The following is a 20,246-nucleotide window of genomic DNA, read 5'->3' on the forward strand; positions in this document are numbered from 1 at the left end:
CTTGCACTTGTTGGAAGTGGGGATGGAGGGGCAGGGGAGAGGGGTTTAAGAAGACGGTTTGTGGAGAAGAGAAGCCAGGGGTTATCTTTGAATTTCATGATGATCCTGGAATAGTGAGCAGTTTTGGTAGAGGAGAGCAGGACCCGATAGTGCTTTATGTGGTCCAGCCAGATCTGGCGATGAATGACTAAACCAGTTGTTCGCCATAAGCGTTGAAGTCTGCATCACTTGGATTTAAGGGCGCGGGAATGTGGGCCGTACCAGGGGGAACGACCAGGATGAGAGAGAGTAATGCTTTTAATGTGGAGAAGGGCATCAAAGGTGGAGGGGAGGATGTTATTGACCAGACTGGTAGCGACAGAAATGTCATGGTGAATGGAGGACCAAAGGCTAGACAGTTGGGAATTTGAAAGTGCCATTGTAAGTGACTTGGGGGAGATTCCGATCTCTCCAGTTGTAGTCAGAGAATCTCCTGCAATGCCTTCTCTTCCCACTCCCGCATCGTTACCTCTGGAGTCCCCCAAGGATTTTTCTTTGGCCCCCTCTTATTTCTCATCGACATGCTGCCCCTCGGCGACATCATCCGAAGACACGTCAGATTCCACATGTCCGCTGATGCCACCCAGCTCGACCTCACCACCACCTCTCTCGACCCCTCCACCGCCTCTGTGCTGTCAGACTGCTTGTCCGACAACCAGTCCTGGATGAGCTGCGATTTCCTCCTGTTAAACGCTGGGAAGACGGGTCATCATCCATGGCCCCCCGCCGCAATCTCCGTACTTGCATCGCCAATTCCATTCCATTTCCCTGGCCGCGGTGTGAGGCTGAATCAGTCCGTTTGCAGCATCGCGTCCTATTCATTCCCAAGCTGAGCTTCCGACCCCACACCCTCTCCATCACCAAGACAGCTTACTTCCACCTCCATAACATCGCCTGTCTCCACCCCTGCCTCAGCCCATCTGCCGTCAAAACCTTCATCCATGCCTTTGTCACCTCTGGACTCGACTATTCCATTTCTCTCCTGGCCGGCCTCCCATTTTCAATCGACGGTATATTCCAGCTCACCTGAAACTCTGCTGCCCGTATCCTGTCCCGCTCACTTGTTGCCCCTGTCCTCGCTGATTTACATTGGCTCCCGGTCTTGCAACGTATCCAATTTAAAATTTTCATTCTCGAGTTTCAATCCCTTGCCCCTCCCGATCTATGCAACCTGCTCCAGACCGACAACCCCTCGAATTCTCCGTTCCTCTGACACTGGTCTCTTGTGTACCCCCTCCCCTCCCTTCCCCTCCCTTCACCATTGGTGGCCGTGCCTCCAGCCTCCCAGGGACCACACTCAGGGATCAGGACGTCCCAAAACACTTCACAGCCAATGAGGTACTTTTGAAGTGTAATGTCGAAAATGCAGCAGCCAATTTGCTCACAGCAAGATCCCACAAATAGCATTTAGATAATGACCAGATAATCTGTTTTAGTGCTGTGGGCGCTCTCACATCCACCTGAGAGGGCAGACCTGGTCTCATCCGAGAGACGGCACCTCCGACCGTGCGGCACTTCCTCAGTACTGGCACTGGGTGTGTCAGCCTGGATTATAGGCTCAAGTCTCTCTGGAGTGGGACTTGAACCCATGACCTTTAGGACTCAGAGGCGAGAGTGGTAGCCACTGAGCCACGGCTGACACCTGAGTGAATTTATTCAACAAAAGGTGAAGCAGCAAATAACTGGTCTTGATATAACGCACACTCACAGTGCCAACCCTCCTGTCCAGCTGCTCAAAAGGAAGACGCTGCAGTCCAAATACTGAACTGTTTTATAAATAAGTTTCTCAATCTCGAACTTCTTCCAGTTCTGATGAAGGGTCATCGACCTGAAACGTTATCTCTGTTTCTCTCTCCACAGATGCTGCCTGACCTGCTGAGTATTTCCCAGCATTTTCTGTTTTTATATGAGATTGCCAGCATCTGCAGTATTTTGCTTTTATGAATCAGTTTTACTGAGGCAGGGTTTCTTGTGATTCCAAACAATGTGTGAGCCGTGCTTTCTGACTTAGGCTCTGAGATTACCCGGGACTATCGCTGGTGTCCTGCAGTCACTCTGATAGAAAGCCCAGAGACATGGCGAGGATGGCAGGAGAGTCATCAGAGACTGGGGAGACTTCTAAACTGACTCTGTGATTCACCAACCAGTAATGCCGGGAACTTGCTAAGGATGGCCCCTGGTTTATTGCCCTTATTACATGGGATATTCTGGACTTCGTAACACTCAGTGACGGGTGTCAGTGCCACCCTTTGGCCCCGTGCCATGTTTCCCACCGTCATAGTATCATAGTATGTTGCAGCACAGTAAGAGGCCATTCGGCTCATCGTGCCTGTGCCGGCTCTTTGAAAGAGCTGTCCAATTAATCCCACTCCCCAGCTCTTTCTACACAGCCCTGTAAATTTTTTCCCTTCAAGTATTTATCCGATTTCCTTTTGAAAGTTATTATTGACTCTGCTTCCACCAGATGGCAGATGGAATATAATTTGTGGAAATGTGAGGTTATTCACTTTGGTCGGAAGAATAGAAAAACAGAATATTTTTTAATTGGTGAGAAACTATTAAATGTTGGTGTTCAGACGGATTTGAGTGTCCTCGTACAAGAAACACAAAAAGTTAGCATGCAGGTACAGCAAGCAATTAGGAAGGCAAATAGCATGTTGGCCTTTATTGCAAGGGGTTTGGAGTACAAGAGTAAGGAAGTCTTGCTTCAATTGTACAGGGCTTTGGTGAGTCCATACCTGGAGTACTGTGTACAGTTTTGGTCTCCTTATCTAAGGAAGGATATACTTGCCTTAGAGGGAGTGCAACGAAGGTTCACTAGATTGATTCTTGGGATGAGAGGGTTGTCCTATGAGGAGAGGTTGAATAGATTGAGCCCATACTCTCTGGAGTTTAGAAGAATGAGAGGTGATCACATTGAAGATTCTGAGAGGGCTTGACAGGGTAGATGCTGAGAGGTTGTTTCCCCTGGCTGGAGAGTCTAGAACTAGGGGGCATAGTCTCAGGATAAGGGGTCGGCCATTTCAGACTGAGATGAGGAGGAATTTCTTCACTCAGAGGGTTGTGAATCTTTAGAATTCTCTAAGATTCTTTGGAATTCTCTACCCCAGAGGGCTGTGGATGCTCAGTCGTTGAGAATATTCAAGGCTGAGATTGATAGATTTTTGGACTCAAGTGGAATCAAGGGATATGGGGATCGGGCGGGAAAGTGGAGTTGAGTTCGAAGATCAGCCATGATCTGATTGAATGGTGGAGCAGGCTCAAGGGGCCGAATGGCCTACTGCTCCTATTTCTTATGTTCACCATCCTTTCAGGCAGTGCATTTCAGATCATGACAACTCGCTGCATAAGAAAATGTTTCTTCATGTCGCCTCTGGCTCTTTTTGACGATCACCTCTGGTTACCGACCCTTTAGTCATTGGAAACAGTTTCTCCTTATTTACTCATCAAAACCCCTCATGATTTTGAACCCCTCTATCAATCTCCCATTAACCTTCTCTGCTCTAAGGAGAACAATCCCAGCTTCTCCAGTCTCTCCACATAACTGAAGTCCCTCATCCCTGGTACCATTCTAGTAAATCTCCTCTGCACCCTCTCCAAGGCCTTCAAATCCTTCCCAGAATTGAACACAATACTCCAGCTGAGGCCTAACCAGTGTTTTATAAAGGTTTAACATAACTTCCTTGCTTTTGTACTCTATGCCTCTATTAATAAAGCCCAGGATCCCATATGCTTTTTTAACAGCCTTCTCAACCTGTCCTGTCACCTTCAATGATTTGTGTACATTCACCCCCAGGTCTCTCTGTTCCTGCAACCCCTTTAAAATTGTACCATTTTGTTTGTATTGCCTCTCCCCACTCTTCCTACTATAATATATCACTTCACACTTCTCGCGGTTCAAGATGGCGGCTCACCGCCACCTTCTGAAGGGCAATTAGGGATGGGCAATAAATGCCGGCCTCGCCAGCAGCGCCCACATCCCGTGAACAAAAATAAAAAACTTCTCTGTGTTTCACTAGTCTGCCTTTGTCCTCCTGAAGTCTGTTACTATCCTCCACATTGTTTACTACATTTGTGTGTTTTGTGTTATCTGCAGACTTCAAAATTATGCCATCTATACCCAAGTCAAAAAGAACAATGAAGACCAATGGAAAGTTTTCATTCAATACCTCAGCCATACTCTCTGCCCCCACAAGATCTCTCTTTGTCCCTAATCGCTTCCAACGCTTCCTTTGACTGCCCTTTTACTATTTATGTTTATAAAAGACTTTTGGGTTCCCTTTTATGTGAGCCGCTAATCTATTCTCATGCTCTCTATTTGCTCCCCTTATTCCCTTTCATAGATCCACTGTGTACTTTCTGTATTTAGTTTGGTTCCTCACTGGATCATGAACTTCACATTTGTCATAAGCCTGTGACTGAATGTGGCCAAGGTCTGCCACCTGCTGGCGGCCCTAGACAGTGCCGTGCTGGAAATGTACTGGGGTGAGGGGATGGATTCAGTCTTTCCTCCATCAGCACTGACAGATAGGCCTCGAGCTGTGCAGGTTTCTGTGCCGCATTCTCAGCAGCCTTCCTTGCATTGTTTGGATCCCACAGATGTTGAAGTGTGGGAGGGTGATCTGCTTAACCTCATGCTCGGTCCTGGATTGTTTGTGGCCTCTTAATCTGTGGCTGACTTGTGAGAGGGCCATATCCAGGATTGGCGAGTGCAGCTCGAAACTGTCTGAGGAAAGCTCTAGGGCTGATTCTGTGCTTCATTCCACAGAGCACCAGGGGTATCCTGGTATTACCTGTAATGCCCATCCCACCAGGGGCTTCCTGGTATTACCTGTAATGCCCATCCCACCAGGGGCTTCCTGGTATTACCTGTAATGCCCATTACAACAGGGGTATCCTGGTATTACCTGTAATGCCCGTCCCACCAGGGGTATCGTATTACCTGTAATGCCCGTCCCGCCAGGGGTATCGTATTACCTGTAATGCCCGTCCCGCCAGGGGTATCGTATTACCTGTAATGCCCGTCCCACCAGGGGTATCGTATTTCCTGTAATGCCCGTCCCGCCAGGGGTATCATATTACTTGTAATCATTGTCCCGCCAGGGGTATCCTGGTATTGCCAGTAATGCCTGTGTCACCAGGGGTTTCATTGGCCGCCTTGATTATTTTCTGCACCTGTTCATGACACTTCAATGATCGATGTACCTGAACTACTAAGTCCCTTTGGACATCCACTGTTTTTAACTTTTTACCATTTAGAAAGTACCCTGTTCTATCCTTTTTTGATCCAAAGTGGATGACCTCACATTTGTTTACATTGAATTCCATTTGCCACAGTTTTACCCATTCACCTAATCTATCAATAGCCCTTTGTAATTTTATGTTTTCATCTACACTGCTTACAATGCCACCAATCTTTGTGCCATCGGCAAACTTAGATATGAGACTTTCTATGTCTTCATCTAAGTCATTAATAAATATTGTGAATAATTGAGGCCCCAAGCCAGATCCCTGCGGGACTCCACTAGTCACATCCTGCCAATGTGAGTATCTTCCCATTATCCCTACTCTCTGTCACCTTTCGCTCAGCCAACTTCCTAACCAAGTACGTACTTTTCCCTCGATTCCATGGGCTTCTATCTTAGCGAACAGTCTCTTATGTGGGACTTTATCAAATGCCTTCTGGAAGTCCATATAAATAACATCCATTGACATTCCCCTGTCCACTACTTTAGTCACCTCTTCATAAATTCAATCAGGTTTGTCAGGCACGACCTACCTTTCACAAATCCATGCTGGCTCTCTCTGATTGACTGAAAATTCTCGAGGTGTTCAGTCACCCTTAAATATAGTCTCCAGCATTTTCCCCACAACAGATGTTAGGCTAACTGGTCTAGAATTCTGGTATTACCTGTAAAGCCCATCGCACCAGGGGTATCCTGGTGTTGCCTGTAACGCCCATTGCACCAGGGGTATGCTGGTGTTACCTGCAATACCTGTCCCACCACTGGTATCCTGGTATTACCCGTAATCAGTGTCTCATCACGGTTTCCTGTTATTACCTGTAATGCTCATCCCACCAGGGGTATCCTTGTATTCCCTGTAATATCAGTCCCACCACTGGTATCCTGGTATTACCCGTAATCAGTGTCTCATCATGGTTTCCTGTTATTACCTGTAATGCCGGTCCCACCAGGGGTATCCTTGTATTCCCTGTAATATCAGTCCCACCAGTGGTATTCTGGTATTATCTGAAATGCCTATGCCAACAGGGGTATCCTGGTATTACATGTAATGCCCATCCCACGAGGGGTATCGTAGTATTACTTGTAATCAGTGTCCCGCCAGGGGTATCCTGGTATCACCAGTAATGCTTCTCCCGCCAGGGGTATCCTGGTATTACCTGTAATGCCCATGCCACCAGGCCTTTCCTGGTATTACCTGTAATGCCCGTCCCACCAGTGGTATCCTGGAATTACCACTATGGCCTGTCACACCAGTGGTATCCTGGTATTACCTGTAATGTCCATCTCACCAGGTGTATCTTGGCATTGCCTGTAATCATTGTCCCGCCAGGGATACAGGAACAGGAGTAGGCCATTCAGCCCCTCGTGCCTGCTCTGCCATTTGATTAAATCATGGCTGATCTGTGATCTAACTCCATATACCTGCCTTTGACCCATATCCCTTGATACCTTTGGTTGGCAAAAAGCTATCTATCTCAGATTTAAAATTAGCAATTGAGCTGGTATCAATTGCCATTTGCGGAAGAGAGTTCTAAACTTCTACCATCCTTTGTGTGTAGAAGTGTTTTGTAATCTCACTCCTGAAAGGTCTGGCTCTAATTTTTAGACTGTGCCCCCTACTCCTAGAATCCCCAACCAGCGGAAATAGTTTCTCTCTATCCACCCTATCCGTTCCCCTTAATATCTTATAAACTTCGATCAGATCACCCCTTAACCTTCGAAACTCTAGAGAATACAACCCCAATTTGTGTAATCTCTCCTCGTAACTTAACCCTTGAAGTCCAGGTATCATTCTAGTGATGAACTGGATTATTTTACCCCTCAGTCTGGTTCAGCAAACACTGAGTCGAATACACCTTTAAAGTTCAACACAACTTTATTAGCAGGACTTAGTCTGCAGCTTCGATTCTGACTCCTGATAGAGTCTAGTCGATCCTGACAGAGTAAAACAAAGACATACAGAACTTCACACATTTATACATTATCAGCAGGGGTTGGAACCTGATTAGCAAAGGGTCAACACCAATCATAGGCTAGGCATAGGTTGGCCATGCGGGGTTACATGATTGCAGGCCAATCATAGGTAGTACATTTGGCTGATCACGCCGCAGTGACAGACATAGATGGGTGTCTCCTCATCTCCCAGCTTGGAATGTTTCTCCTGTTCATCCCACATCCTTATCTACTAACTTCGAATGTTTACGGCCTTGCTCAGCTTATTATTTCTATTGATCAACCAGCTGTACAGAGACCCCCACACCAGACTCCCTAATGTTATCATGTCTCCTCCACCGATGAGCATAAGCAGGCCTCGACATCTGACAAGCTACTCACACCACTATTAGCCTTGAAGGGGTCCATTGTTCCACACCTTAGCAGGCAGGCTTCTAATTAACCCTTGCTTAATCACATTACTACGTCTTCTACTTTGCCACTTAGGCATTTTACTATCTACTGAAAACTGACTATATAGGCATTTTCATTAAAGGGGCACTACGTAGGCATTCTCACTAGTAAACGGACGCTGCACTCCCTCCAAGGACAATATGTCCTTCCGAAGGTGCGGTGCCCAGAACTGCTCACAGTACTCCAGGTGCGGTCTAACCAGGGTTTTGTATAGCTGCAGCATAACTTCTGCCCCCTTGTACTCTAGTCCTCTCGATATAAAGGCCAGCATTCCATTAGCCTTCTTGATTATTTTCTGCACCTGTTCATGACACTTCAATGATCTATGTACCTGAACCCCTAAGTCCCTTTGGACATCCACTGTTTTTAACTTTTTACCATTTAGAAAGCACCCTGTTCTATCCTTTTTTGATCCAAAGTGGATGACCTCACATTTGCCTACATTGAATTCCATTTGCCACAGTTTTGCCCATTCACCTAATCTATCAATAGCCCTTTGTAATTTTATGTTTTCATCTACACTGCTTACAATGCCACCAATCTTTGTGTCATCAGCAAACTTAGATATGAGACTTTCTATGTCTTCATCTAAGTCATTAATAAATATTGTGAATAAGTGAGGCCCCAAGACAGATCCCTGCGGGACTCCACTAGTCACATCCTGCCAGTGTGAGTACCTTCCCATTATCCCTACTCTCTGTCGCCTTTCGCTCAGCCAACTTCCTAACCAAGTCCGTACTTTTCCCTCGATTCCATGGGCTTCTATCTTAGCTAACAGTCTCTTACGTGGGAGCTTATCAAATGCCTTCTGGGAGTCCATATAACTAACTTCCCGTTGACATTCCCCTGTCCAGGTGACTTTAGTCACCTCTTCAAAAAATTCAATCAGGTTTGTCAGGCACGACCTACCTTTCACAAATCCATGTTGGCTCTCTCTGATTAACTGAAAATTTTCGAGGTGTTCGGTCACCCTATCCTTAAATATAGACTCCAGCATTTTCCCCACAACAGATATTAGGCTAACTGGTCTATAATTCTGGTATTACCTGTAAAGCCCATCGCACCAGGGGTATCCTGGTGTTACCTGTAATGCCCGTCCCGCCAGGGGTATCCTGGTATTACCTGTAAAGCCCATCGCACCAGGGATATCCTGGTATTACCTGTAATGCCCGTCCCGCCAGGGGTATTCTGGTGTTACCTGAAATGCCCGTCCCGCCAGGGGTATTCTGGTATTACCTGTATTGTCCGTCCCACCAGGTGTATCCTGGTGTTACCTGAAATGCCCGTCCCACCAGGGGTATCCTGGTATTACCTTTAATCAGTGTCCCACAAGGTGTATCCTGGTATTATCTGTAATGCCCGTTCCACCAGTGTTGTGTTGATATTATCTGTAATGCCCGTCCCATCAGCGTTATCCTGGTATTGGCAGTAATACCTATCACAACAGGGGTATCCTGGTGTTAACTGTAATTAGTGTCCCACCAGGGGTATCTTGGTATTACTTGTAATTCCCATCCCACCAATGGTATCCTGATATTACTTGTAATGCCCATCCCCCTGTGGTATCCTGATATTACTCATAATGCCCATCCCCCTGTGGTATCCTGGTATTACTTGTAATGCCCATCCCCCTGTGGTATCCTGGTATTACTTGTAATGCCCATCCCCCTGTGGTATCCTGGTATTACTTGTAATGCCCGTCCCCCAGGGGTATCCTGGTATTACTTGTAATGCCCGTCCCCCTGTGGTATCCTGGTATTACTTGTAATGCCCGTCCCCCAGGGGTATCTTGATATTACCTGTAATGCACATCCCACTAGTGGTATCCTGCTATTACCTGAATTGCCCGTCTCCCCAGGGGTATCCTCGTATTACCTGTAATGCCCCTCCCCCCAGGGGTATCTTGGTATTACCCATATTGCCCGTCCCCCCAGGGGTATCCTCTGTATTATCTCCAATGCCCATCCCAACAGGTGTATCCTGTTATTCCTGTAATGTCCGTCCCACCAGGGATATTCTGGTATTACCTGTAAAGCCCGTCTGACTACTTGTAGCCTGGTAGGCCTTGTACCTGTAAGGTCTTTTCTGCCAGTGGTATCCTGGTATTACTATTAATTCCTGTCCCAACAGGTGTATCCTGGTATTACCTGTAATGCCCGTCCCACCAGTTGTATCCTGGAATTACCAGTATGGCCTGTCGCACCAGGGGTATCCTGGTATTACCTGTAATGCCCGTCCCACCAGGTGTATCCCGGTATTAGCTGTAATGACCGGCCCACCAGAGATATCCTGGTATTATATGTAATGCCCATCCCACGAGGGGTATCGTAGTATCACTTGTAATCAGTGTCCCACCAGTGGTATCCTGGTATTACTATTAATTCCTGTCCCACCATGGGTATCCTGGTATGACCTGTAATACCCGTCCTACCAGTCGTATCCTGGTTTTTCCTGTTAGGACCGTCCCACCAGGCGTATCCTGGTATTACCTGTAATGACCATCCCACCAGGCGTATCCTGGTATTACCTGTAATGACCATCCCACCAGGCGTATCCTGGTATTACCTGTAATGACCTTCCCACCAGATGTATCCTTATATTAACTGTAATGCTCGCCCCACCAGGTGTATCCTGATGTCACCTGTAATGCCCGTCCCACCATTGGTATCCTAGGTATCACCTGTAATGCCCGTCTCACCAGGGGTATCCTGTTATTACCAGTAATGCCCTGTACCACAAGGGGTATCCTGGTATTATCTGGAATGTCCATCCCACCAGGCGTATCTTGGTATTATCTGTAATCCTCGTCCCACCAGGGGTGTCCTGGTATTACCTGTAATGTCCGTCCCACCAGGCGTATCTTGGTATTATCTGTAATGTCCGTCCCACCAGGGGTGTCCTGGTATTACCTGTAATGTCCGTGCCACCAGGGTTATCCTGGTATTCCCTGTAATGCCTGTGCCACCAGAGGTACCCTAGTATTTTCCTGTAATGCCGTATCCTACCTGGGTTATCTTTGTATTGAATGCAATGTCCGTCCCACCACAGGTATCCTGGTATACTCTGTAATGCCGTGAACCACCAGGGGTATCCTGGTATTGGGTGGAATGCCCGTCCCACCAGAGTTATCCTGGTATTATCTGTAATGCCCGTCTCACCTGGGGCATCCTTCTATTACCTGTAATGGCAGTCCCACATGAGGTGACCTGGTGTTACCTGTAATCAGGTTCCCACCAGTGGTTTCCTGGTATTACCTGTAATGCCCATTCCACCAGCGGTATCCTGGTATTACCTGTAATGATTGTCCCACCAGGGGTGTCCTGGTATAACCTGTAATTCCGGTCCCACCAGTGGTATCCTGGTATTAACTGTGTGGCCTGTCGCACCAGGGATATCTTGGTATTACCTATAATGTCCGAGGCACCAGGGGTGCCCTAGTATTACCCATAATGCCTGTCCCACCATGGGTATACTGGTATTATCTGTAATGATGGTCCCACCATGTGTTTCCTGGTATTACCTGTAATCCGTGTTCCACCAGGGGTATCCTGTTATTGCTGGTACTGTCCATCCCACCATGGGTATCCTGGTATTCCCAGTAATGCCTGTCCCACCAGGGGTATTCTGATATTACCGGTAATGTCCCGTCCTGCCAGGGGTATGCTGGTATTACCTGCAATCAGTTTTCCACCAAATGTATGCTGGTATTACCTGTAATGTCCCTCCCGCCAGGGGTATGCTGGTATTACCTGTAATGTCCCTCCCACCAGTGGTATCCTGGTATTCCCTGTAATGCCTGTGCCACCAGACATCTCCTGGTATTACCGGTAATACCGTGTTCCTCCAGGGGTATCCTGGTATTACCTGTAATGTCCGTCCCACCAGGGGTAATCTGGTATCAGCTGTAATGATGGTCCCACCATGTGTATCCTGGTATTACCTGTAATCCGTGTTGCACCAGTGGTATCCTGTTATTACTGGTAATGCCCATCCCACCATGGGTATCCTGGTATTCCCAGTAATGCCTGTCCCACTAGGGGTATTCTGATATTACCGGTAATGTCCCGTCCTGCCAGGGGTATGCTGGTATTCCCTGTAATGTCCGTCCCACCAGCGGTATCATGGTATTACCTGTAATGCCCATTCCACCAGGTGTATCCTGGTATTACCTGTAATGCCCATCCCATCAGGGGTATCCTGGTATTACCAGTAATGCCCATTCCACCAGGTGTATCCTGGTATTACCTGTAATCCGTGTTCCACCAGGGGTATCTTGTTATTACTGGTAATGCCCATCCCACCATGTGTATCCTGGTATTCCCAGTAGTGCCTGAACCACCATGGGTATCCTGGTATTATCTGTAATGATGGTCCCACCAGGGGTATCCTGGTATTATCTGTAATGATGGTCCCATCAGGGGTATCCTGGTATTATCTGTAATGATGGTCCCACCAGGGGTTTCCTGGTATTACCTTTAATGCCCGTCCCACCCGGGGTATCCTGTCACGGGTACCCGTATTGTATCAAAAGTAACGTGTGGCCTGCCAGGTTTGTTGGATCCATTTCTCTCGCCAGCCAGCCCTGAGGCCTCTCAGAGTGAGAGTGAGAGCTCTCCTTGTGCTCCATTGTCTTGTCTCTGGATTGATAGCCACTGGTGACGGATTAGCACAGAGGGAGGGCACTTTCACCCCAGAGGTCTGAGAGGTGGAAGGACACCACTGAGCCGACTGCAGGGCCAGATATTTGAATGCTATTGGCTTTATTCTGTGTTTACACTTTGTGTTTATCCTGGTTCTCGAGCAGCAATGACAAGATTGACAATAAAGAGGGATTGTATAGCAGGTGGGTGGAGATACTGAGAGATGTGTGTTGGCGAGTTCTGAGATCAGAGGCCTGCCACTAGAAACAGAAGGGTTTTGGGGGAATTTAAAGTTTAAATTTCAGCAGCTGGCGTCTCCTCCTTGGCCCAGCTGGAGCCTTTAATGGCGTGTCTCACTTTGACCCAGAATAATTTTTGAGCTTCTGTGTCTGAAGGCCACTGGATGTAGGTCTTCTTCTTCATGACTTTTCTCATCCTGTGATAGGTCGAGAGCTCAGCATCTGGGATCTTCTCTAGGAATATCAGTATGACGATATCTTTCAGCTCATGGAAGAGTCTGTAACTGGCCAGCTGAAGTTCCATGGAACACCATTCACTCGCCAGATAGTTGCGGCTCATCACGCAGATGGTCTTTCTGCTCTGGTAGATACTGTCCACAATGTTATCGACGATGTACTTGCCCAGCTCGAAGTCTCTGTGGTGGAGGCAGAGTTTGAAGCATTGAGGTCCTTTGCTTTCCAAGTTCGGCACCAATTCTTGCAGAACCCAGCCTTCATCGTGAGAATTGTAGGAGATGAAGGCATCGTACCTGTAAGACTTCTGACTCTCCTCTCTCCCCCTGTGAGCATTCAACCACGAGCGCAAAATATAAAAGCCGTATTTGAGATGCCAGTATCCTTTGCAGTAGGTTATCGGGATCAATATTAACATTATCAAGACCGGTGCAGTCATTTGGAACATGAGTTGTCCAATGTTCAAGTAGCAAACTCGAGCATCGAACTTGTACAGGTATTTGGTCGGTCGATTTGCGCAGGTGTGATTGTAAAAATAAATCACCTGGACCCTGGGATTGGCCAGGGACCAGTTTTTAAACCAGCTGTTGATACAGATGCACGGAAACGGGTTTTTCCGTAAATCCAGGTAGGTCAGAGACTTCAGGTGGACCAGAACCGTGCTGTTGATGGTCTGAATGGCGTTTTTCCCCAGGAACAGCGTCCTGAGGTTGGAAAGGTTTCTGAAGATATCAGGAGACATGGATTGGAGACCTATGTTTTCAAGGTTGAGTCGCTGTAGACGGCGGAGGTTCTTGAAAATGCCTGGATTCAGACTGTGGATCCCATTGCAGGCATCAGGCATGGAGAGAATCCTCAAATTGACCAGATCCTCAAACACATCTGTGGACAGTGACAGTTTATTTTCTCCTATATACAGATCTCTCAAAGAAATGAGGCCACTGAAAAACTTTGGAGGAATAATGTTGATGCCATAGGGTTGCTGGGCTTGCAGCTTGAGAATGTAGAGTTTTGTCAGTTTGATGAACGGAGACGCTGCAGTGAGGCCAGTGTTGTACCTGATCCGATTACTGTCCAAGTCCAGCACTCCCAAGGATGGTAGGACATTGAAGATCTCCCCGCTGATACGGGATATATAGTTTCTATCGAGATAAAGCTTGGAGAGATTGTGTAAACCATAGAAAGACAGACTGGTGAGGTTTCGAATTTTGTTCCCTCCCAGGTCCAAAATGTCCAGGTTGTGAAGATTTGCGAAAACCTTCTCGAAGACAATTGAGATCCTGTTATTCCTGAGATTGAGGGTCCGGAGACTCCGGAGCTCCGTGAAGGTGTGGTCATGGATGTCGGTTATGAGGTTGTTGTCCAGCCGAAGCAACCTCAGGCTGGTGAGGTTAGAAAAGGCTGCCTGGCCGATGACCGCGATGTTGTTAATGTTCAGCATTAAAGTCTGGAGACCTGGAGCGTAAGAGAAGGCGTGACAAGAAATGGCCGAAATCCGGTTAAAACGAAAGGTTAGGAACGAGAGGTTAGGAAACACCAAAGTTGCCTTCCCGCCCTTGTGACAGGGAGGTAACTCACTGATTTTGTTGTGTTCAATAATGAAAGACACAACTTCATCTTTTTTCGATACAAATTCAAGGCAGCTCACGGATGGGAGGAGATTGTGTGACAAATCCCAGTTGGTGACGGGCGGACACTGAGACAGGGATTTGGCATTGAGGGACGAGATCCGATTGCTTTGGAGGACCAAGTGTTCCATAGTCCTGTGACCCAGATAGTGGCACAGGTCGGAGAGCTGCGACTGACTGTGCAGCCTTAACCCAGAGTACTGGACCTTCTGCAGGTCCATGTTACCGTGTTTGAGAAAGTCCGTGACATTTAAGGGGTTGTTTTTCATGAGCAAACACGAGATGTTTCTCAGATTCACTTTGGAAAATTCCGAAGCATCCGAGAGATTGTTATTGGACAGATCCAAGTTGAGAATGTTACTGAGGAAGTTGCGTTTGCAGCCGAAGGTTGTGAGAGAGTTGTCAGACAGGTCGAGGGACCGGAGGGAGATGGGGAGGGCGGCGTGGTGTCGCAGGGAGGCGAGGCGGTTCTTGCCCAGGTTGAGAAGCATCAGGCTACTGAGTCCAGAGATGGCACTCACCAGATGGGAGAAATTCTGGAGTTGATTGGAGTTTAAATTGAGTATTTGAAGATTCTTCAACACGCTGAAGGCGTTGGGTTCAACCGTGGCCATGTGGTTGTGATGAAGCAGGAGCTGACCTAACTTGTCAAGCTCGAGAAAGTCCAAACCTGTCAGGTGAGAGATGCTGTTGTGAGACAGGTTGAGGGTCAGCAGGCTGGTGAGATTACTGAACACACCGCAGCAAACACTCTCGATCCGATTGTAATCTAATCGCAGGGTGAGCAGGTTGGGCAGAGCGCTGAAGCTGCCCGCCTGGAGTTGGGAGAGCCGGTTGTGGGATATGTTGAGGTGCAGCGCGCTGGCCGGGAGGTCGGACACGGCAGCGGTGACCTGCGTCAGGAAGCGATGGACACACTTGAAGGTCCCGTTGTGGTTGGAATCCTGGATGCAGTTCCTGAAACTGTACCCCAGCGCCGTGGGCACCCGCACATTCCAGGAGAGGACACCAAGGAGCAGCGCCCAGTCTGCGGTCAGTCTCAACATCGCAGCCTCTTCCTTGCAGCTGACGGCTCAGTCCAAACGTTTGGCAGGAAGTCACTCGAGAAAATGCCTCAGATTTGAGATGTATTTTTCTGTCCTCACCACAACAGCCTAAAAACCAGAGCGGTTTGCATTGTCAGTTTGGTTCACATGAAGCAAACCGTTCAACCTGCAGCCCCCCCAGCTCACTGCTCTCCGCCACCCTCAACTTCCATTCCCAAATTTAGAATGTGTCATTGACAGAGGGGACAGCTTCCTTCCTCTCTGAAGACCCTGCCCTGTCACCTGTTCCACGGAATCTGAGCTCTCTCTCTGTCCAGCACTTCAGGGCCCCACCCCGAGACCCCACCTCTCCTGATCAGCCATTTCCCCCCCAGGCTCTGTTGCATTCCGTTCACTTCCTCATCTACTCCAGTCATGCCCCTCTTACCCCTTCTCCAATCATTCCCCCTTTCACCTCCCCCTTCTCCAATCATTCCCCCTTTCACCTCCCCTTCTCCAATCATTCCCCCTTTCATCTCCCCTTCTCCAATCATTCCCCCTTTCATCTCCCCTTCTCCAATCATACCCCCTTTCATCTCCCCTTCTCCAATCATTCCCCCTTTCACCTCCCCTTCTCCAATCATTCCCCCTTTCATCTCCCCTTCTCCAATCATATCCCCTTTCATCTCCCCTTCTCCAATCATTCCCCCTTTCACCTCCCCCTTCTCCAATCATAACCCCTTTCACAACCCCTTCTCCAATCATACCCCCTTTCACCTCCCCCTTCTCCAATCATTCCACCTTTCACCTCCCCGTCTCCAATCATTCCCCCTTTCACCTCCCCCTTCACCAATCATTCCCCCTTTCACCTCCCCCTTCTCCAATCAGACCCACTTTCACCTCTCCCCTTCTCCAATCATTCCCCCTTCCACCTCCCCCTTCTCCAATCATTCCCCCTTCCACCTCCCCCTTCTACAATCATTCCCCCTTTCACCTCCCCTTCTCCAATCATTCCCCCTTTCACCTCCCCTTCTCCAATCATACCCCCTTTCAACTTCCCTTCTCCAATCATACCCCCTTTCACATCCCCTTCTCCAATCATTCCCCCTTTCACCTCCCCTTCTCCAATCATTCCCCCTTCCACCTCCCCTTCTCCAATCATACCCCCTTTCACCTCCCCCTTCTCCAATCATTCCACCTTTCACCTCCCCTTCTCCAATCATTCCCCCTTTCACCTCCCCCTTCTCCAATCATTCCCCCTTTCACCTCCCCTTCTCCAATCATACCCCCTTTCAACTTCCCTTCTCCAATCATTCCCCCTTTCACCTCCCTTTCTCCAATCATACCCCCTTTCAACTCCCCTTCTCCAGTCATTCCCCCTTTCACCTCCCCCCTTCTCCAATCATTCCCCCTTTCACCTCCCCCCTTCTCCAATCATTCCCCCTTTCACCTCTCCCCTTCTCCAATCATTCCCACTTTCACCTCCACCTTCTCAAATCATTCCCCCTTTCACCTCCCCTTCTCCAGTCATTCCCCCTTCCACCTCCCCCTTCTCCAATCATATCCCCTTTCACCTCCCCTTCTCCAGTCATTCCCCCTTCCACCTCCCCCTTCTCCAATCATATCCCCTTTCACCTCCCCTTCTCCAATCATTCCCCCTTACACCTCCCCCTTCTCCAATCATTCCCCCTTTCAGCTCACCTTCTCCAGTCATTCCCCCTTCCACCTCCCCCTTCTCCAATCATATACCCTTTCACCTCCCCTTCTCCAATCATTCCCCCTTTCACCTCCCCTTCTCCAATCATTCCCCCTTTCACATCCCCTTCTCCAATAATTCCCCCTTTCACCTCCCCCCTTCTCCAATAATTCCCCCTTTCACCTCCCCTTCTCCAATCATTCCCCCTTTCACCTCCCCTTCTCCAATCATTCCCCCTTTCACCCCTCCCCTTCTCCAATCATTCCCCCTTTCACCTCCCCTTCTCCAATCATTCCCCCTTTCACCTCCCCCTTCTCCAATCATATCCCCTTTCACCTCCCCTTCTCCAATCATTCCCCCTTTCACCTCCCCTTCTCCAATCATTCCCCCTTTCACCCCTCCCCTTCTCCAATCATTCCCCCTTTCACCTCCCCTTCTCCAATCATTCCCCCTTTCACCTCCCCCTTCTCCAATCATTCCCCCTTTCACCTCCCCCTTCTCCAATCACACCCCCTTCATGTCCCCCTTCTCCAATCAAGCCCCTTTCACCTCCCCCTTCTCCAATCATTCCCCCTTTCAGTTCCCCCTTCTCCAATCACACCCCCTTCATGTCCCCCTTCTCCAATCAAACCCCCTTTCACCTCCCCCTTCTCCAATCACGCCCCCTTTCACCTCCCCCTTCCCCAATCATTCCATCTTTCACCTCTCCCTTCTCCAGTCATTCCCCCTTCCACCTCCCCCTTCTCCAATCATATCCCCTTTCACCTCCCCTTCTCCAATCATTCCCCCTTTCACCTCCCCCTTCTCCAATCATATCCCCTTTCACCTCCCCTTCTCCAATCATTCCCCCTTTCACCTCCCCCTTATCCAGTCATTCCCCCTTCCACCTCCCCCTTCTCCAGTCATGCCCCCTTCCACCTCCCCCTTCTCCAATCATATCCCCTTTCACCTCCCCTTCTCCAATCATTCCCCCTTTCACCTCCCCTTCTCCAATCATTCCCCCTTTCACCTCCCCCTTCTCCAATCATAACCCCTTTCACCTCCCCCTTCTCCAACCATTCCCCCTTCCACCTCCCCCTTCTCCAATCATATCCCCTTTCACCTCCCCTTCTCCAATCATATCCCCTTTCACCTCCCCTTCTCCAATCATTCCCCCTTTCACCTCCCCTTCTCCAATCATTCCCCCTTTCACCTCCCCCTTCTCCAATCATATCCCCTTTCACCTCCCCTTCTCCAATCATTCCCCCTTTCACCTCCCCCTTATCCAATCATTCCCCCTTTCACCTCACCTTCTCCAATCATTCCCCCTTTCACCTCCCTCTTCTCCAGTCATTCCCCCTTTCACCTCCCCTTCTGCAATCATTCCCCTTTTCACCTCCCCCTTCTCCAATCATTCCCCTTTTCACCTCCCCCTTCTCCAATCATTCCCCCTTTCACCTCTCCCTTCTCCAATCATTCCCCCTTTCACCTCCCCCTTCCCCAATCATTCCCCCTTTCACCTCCCCCTTCTCCAATCATTCCCCCTTTCACCTCCCCCTTCTCCAATCACACCCCCTTTCACCTCCCCTTCTCCAATCATTCCCCCTTTCACCTCCCCCTTCTCCAATCATTCCCCCTTTCACCTCCCCCTTCTCCAATCACGCCCCCATTCATCTCTCCCTTCTCCAATCATTCCCCCTTTCACCTCCCCCTTCCCCAATCATTCCCCCTTTCACCTCCCCCTTCTCCAATCATTCCCCCTTTCACCTCCCCCTTCTCCAATCACTCCCCCTTTCACCTCCCCCTTCTCCAATCATTCCCCCTTTCACCTCCCCCTTCTCCAATCATTCCCCCTTTCACCTCCCCCTTCCCCAATCATTCCATCTTTCACCTCCCCCTTCTCCAATCATTCCCCCTTTCACCTCCCCCTTCTCCAGTCATTCCATCTTTCACCTCCCCCTTCTCCAATCATTCCCCCTTTCACCTCCCCCTTCTCCAATCATGCCCCCTTTCACCTCCCCCTTCCCCAATCATTCCATCTTTCACCTCCCCCTTCTCCAATCATTCCCCCTTTCACCTCCCCCTTCTCCAATCATGCCCCCTTTCACCTCCCCCTTCCCCAATCATTCCCCCTTTCACCTCCCCCTTCTCCAATCATTCCCCCTTTCACCTCCCCTTCTCCAATCATTCCCCCTTTCACCTCTCCCTTCTCCAGTCATTCCCCCTTTCACCTCCCCCTTCCCCAACCATTCCATCTTTCACCTCCCTCTTCTCCAATCACACCCCCTTTCACCTCCCCCTTCTCCAATCATTCCCCCTTTCACCTCCCCTTCTCCAATCATATCCCCTTTCACCTCCCCCTTCTCCAATCATTTCCCCTTTCACCTCCCCCTTCTCCAATCATATCCCCTTTCACCTCCCCTTCTCCAATCATTCCCCCTTTCACCTCCCCTTCTCCAATCATTCCCCCTTTCACATCCCCTTCTCCAATAATTCCCCCTTTCACCTCCCCCCTTCTCCAATAATTCCCCCTTTCACCTCCCCCTTCTCCAATCATTCCCCCTTTCACCTCCCCTTCTCCAATCATTCCCCCTTTCACCTCCCCTTCTCCAATCATTCCCCCTTTCACATCCCCTTCTCCAATAATTCCCCCTTTCACCTCCCCCCTTCTCCAATAAATCCCCCTTTCACCTCCCCTTCTCCAATCATTCCCCCTTTCACCCCTCCCCTTCTCCAATCATTCCCCCTTTCACCTCCCCTTCTCCAATCATTCCCCCTTTCACCTCCCCCTTCTCCAATCATATCCCCTTTCACCTCCCCTTCTCCAATCATTCCCCCTTTCACCTCCCCTTCTCCAATCATTCCCCCTTTCACCCCTCCCCTTCTCCAATCATTCCCCCTTTCACCTCCCCTTCTCCAATCATTCCCCCTTTCACCTCCCCCTTCTCCAATCATTCCCCCTTTCACCTCCCCCTTCTCCAATCACACCCCCTTCATGTCCCCCTTCTCCAATCAAGCCCCTTTCACCTCCCCCTTCTCCAATCATTCCCCCTTTCAGTTCCCCCTTCTCCAATCACACCCCCTTCATGTCCCCCTTCTCCAATCAAACCCACT

General features: G+C 49.1%; 1 protein-coding gene across 1 annotated transcript in view; it reads right to left on the bottom strand.

Annotated features, from left to right (window-relative positions):
* Positions 1–12,430: 12,430 nt before the first annotated feature.
* tlr21 (toll-like receptor 21) overlaps positions 12,431–20,246 on the bottom strand; it is a 43,762-nt gene continuing 35,946 nt past the window's right edge. The window contains exon 2 of the mRNA XM_067978097.1: positions 12,431–15,586. Coding sequence (XP_067834198.1) covers positions 12,626–15,478 — 2,853 coding nt within the window. The 5' untranslated portion in view covers positions 15,479–15,586 and the 3' untranslated portion in view covers positions 12,431–12,625. The remainder of the gene's footprint in view (positions 15,587–20,246) is intronic.

This window comes from Heptranchias perlo, unplaced genomic scaffold (genome assembly GCF_035084215.1).
Source record: "Heptranchias perlo isolate sHepPer1 unplaced genomic scaffold, sHepPer1.hap1 HAP1_SCAFFOLD_223, whole genome shotgun sequence".
Classification (NCBI taxonomy): domain Eukaryota; kingdom Metazoa; phylum Chordata; class Chondrichthyes; order Hexanchiformes; family Hexanchidae; genus Heptranchias; species Heptranchias perlo.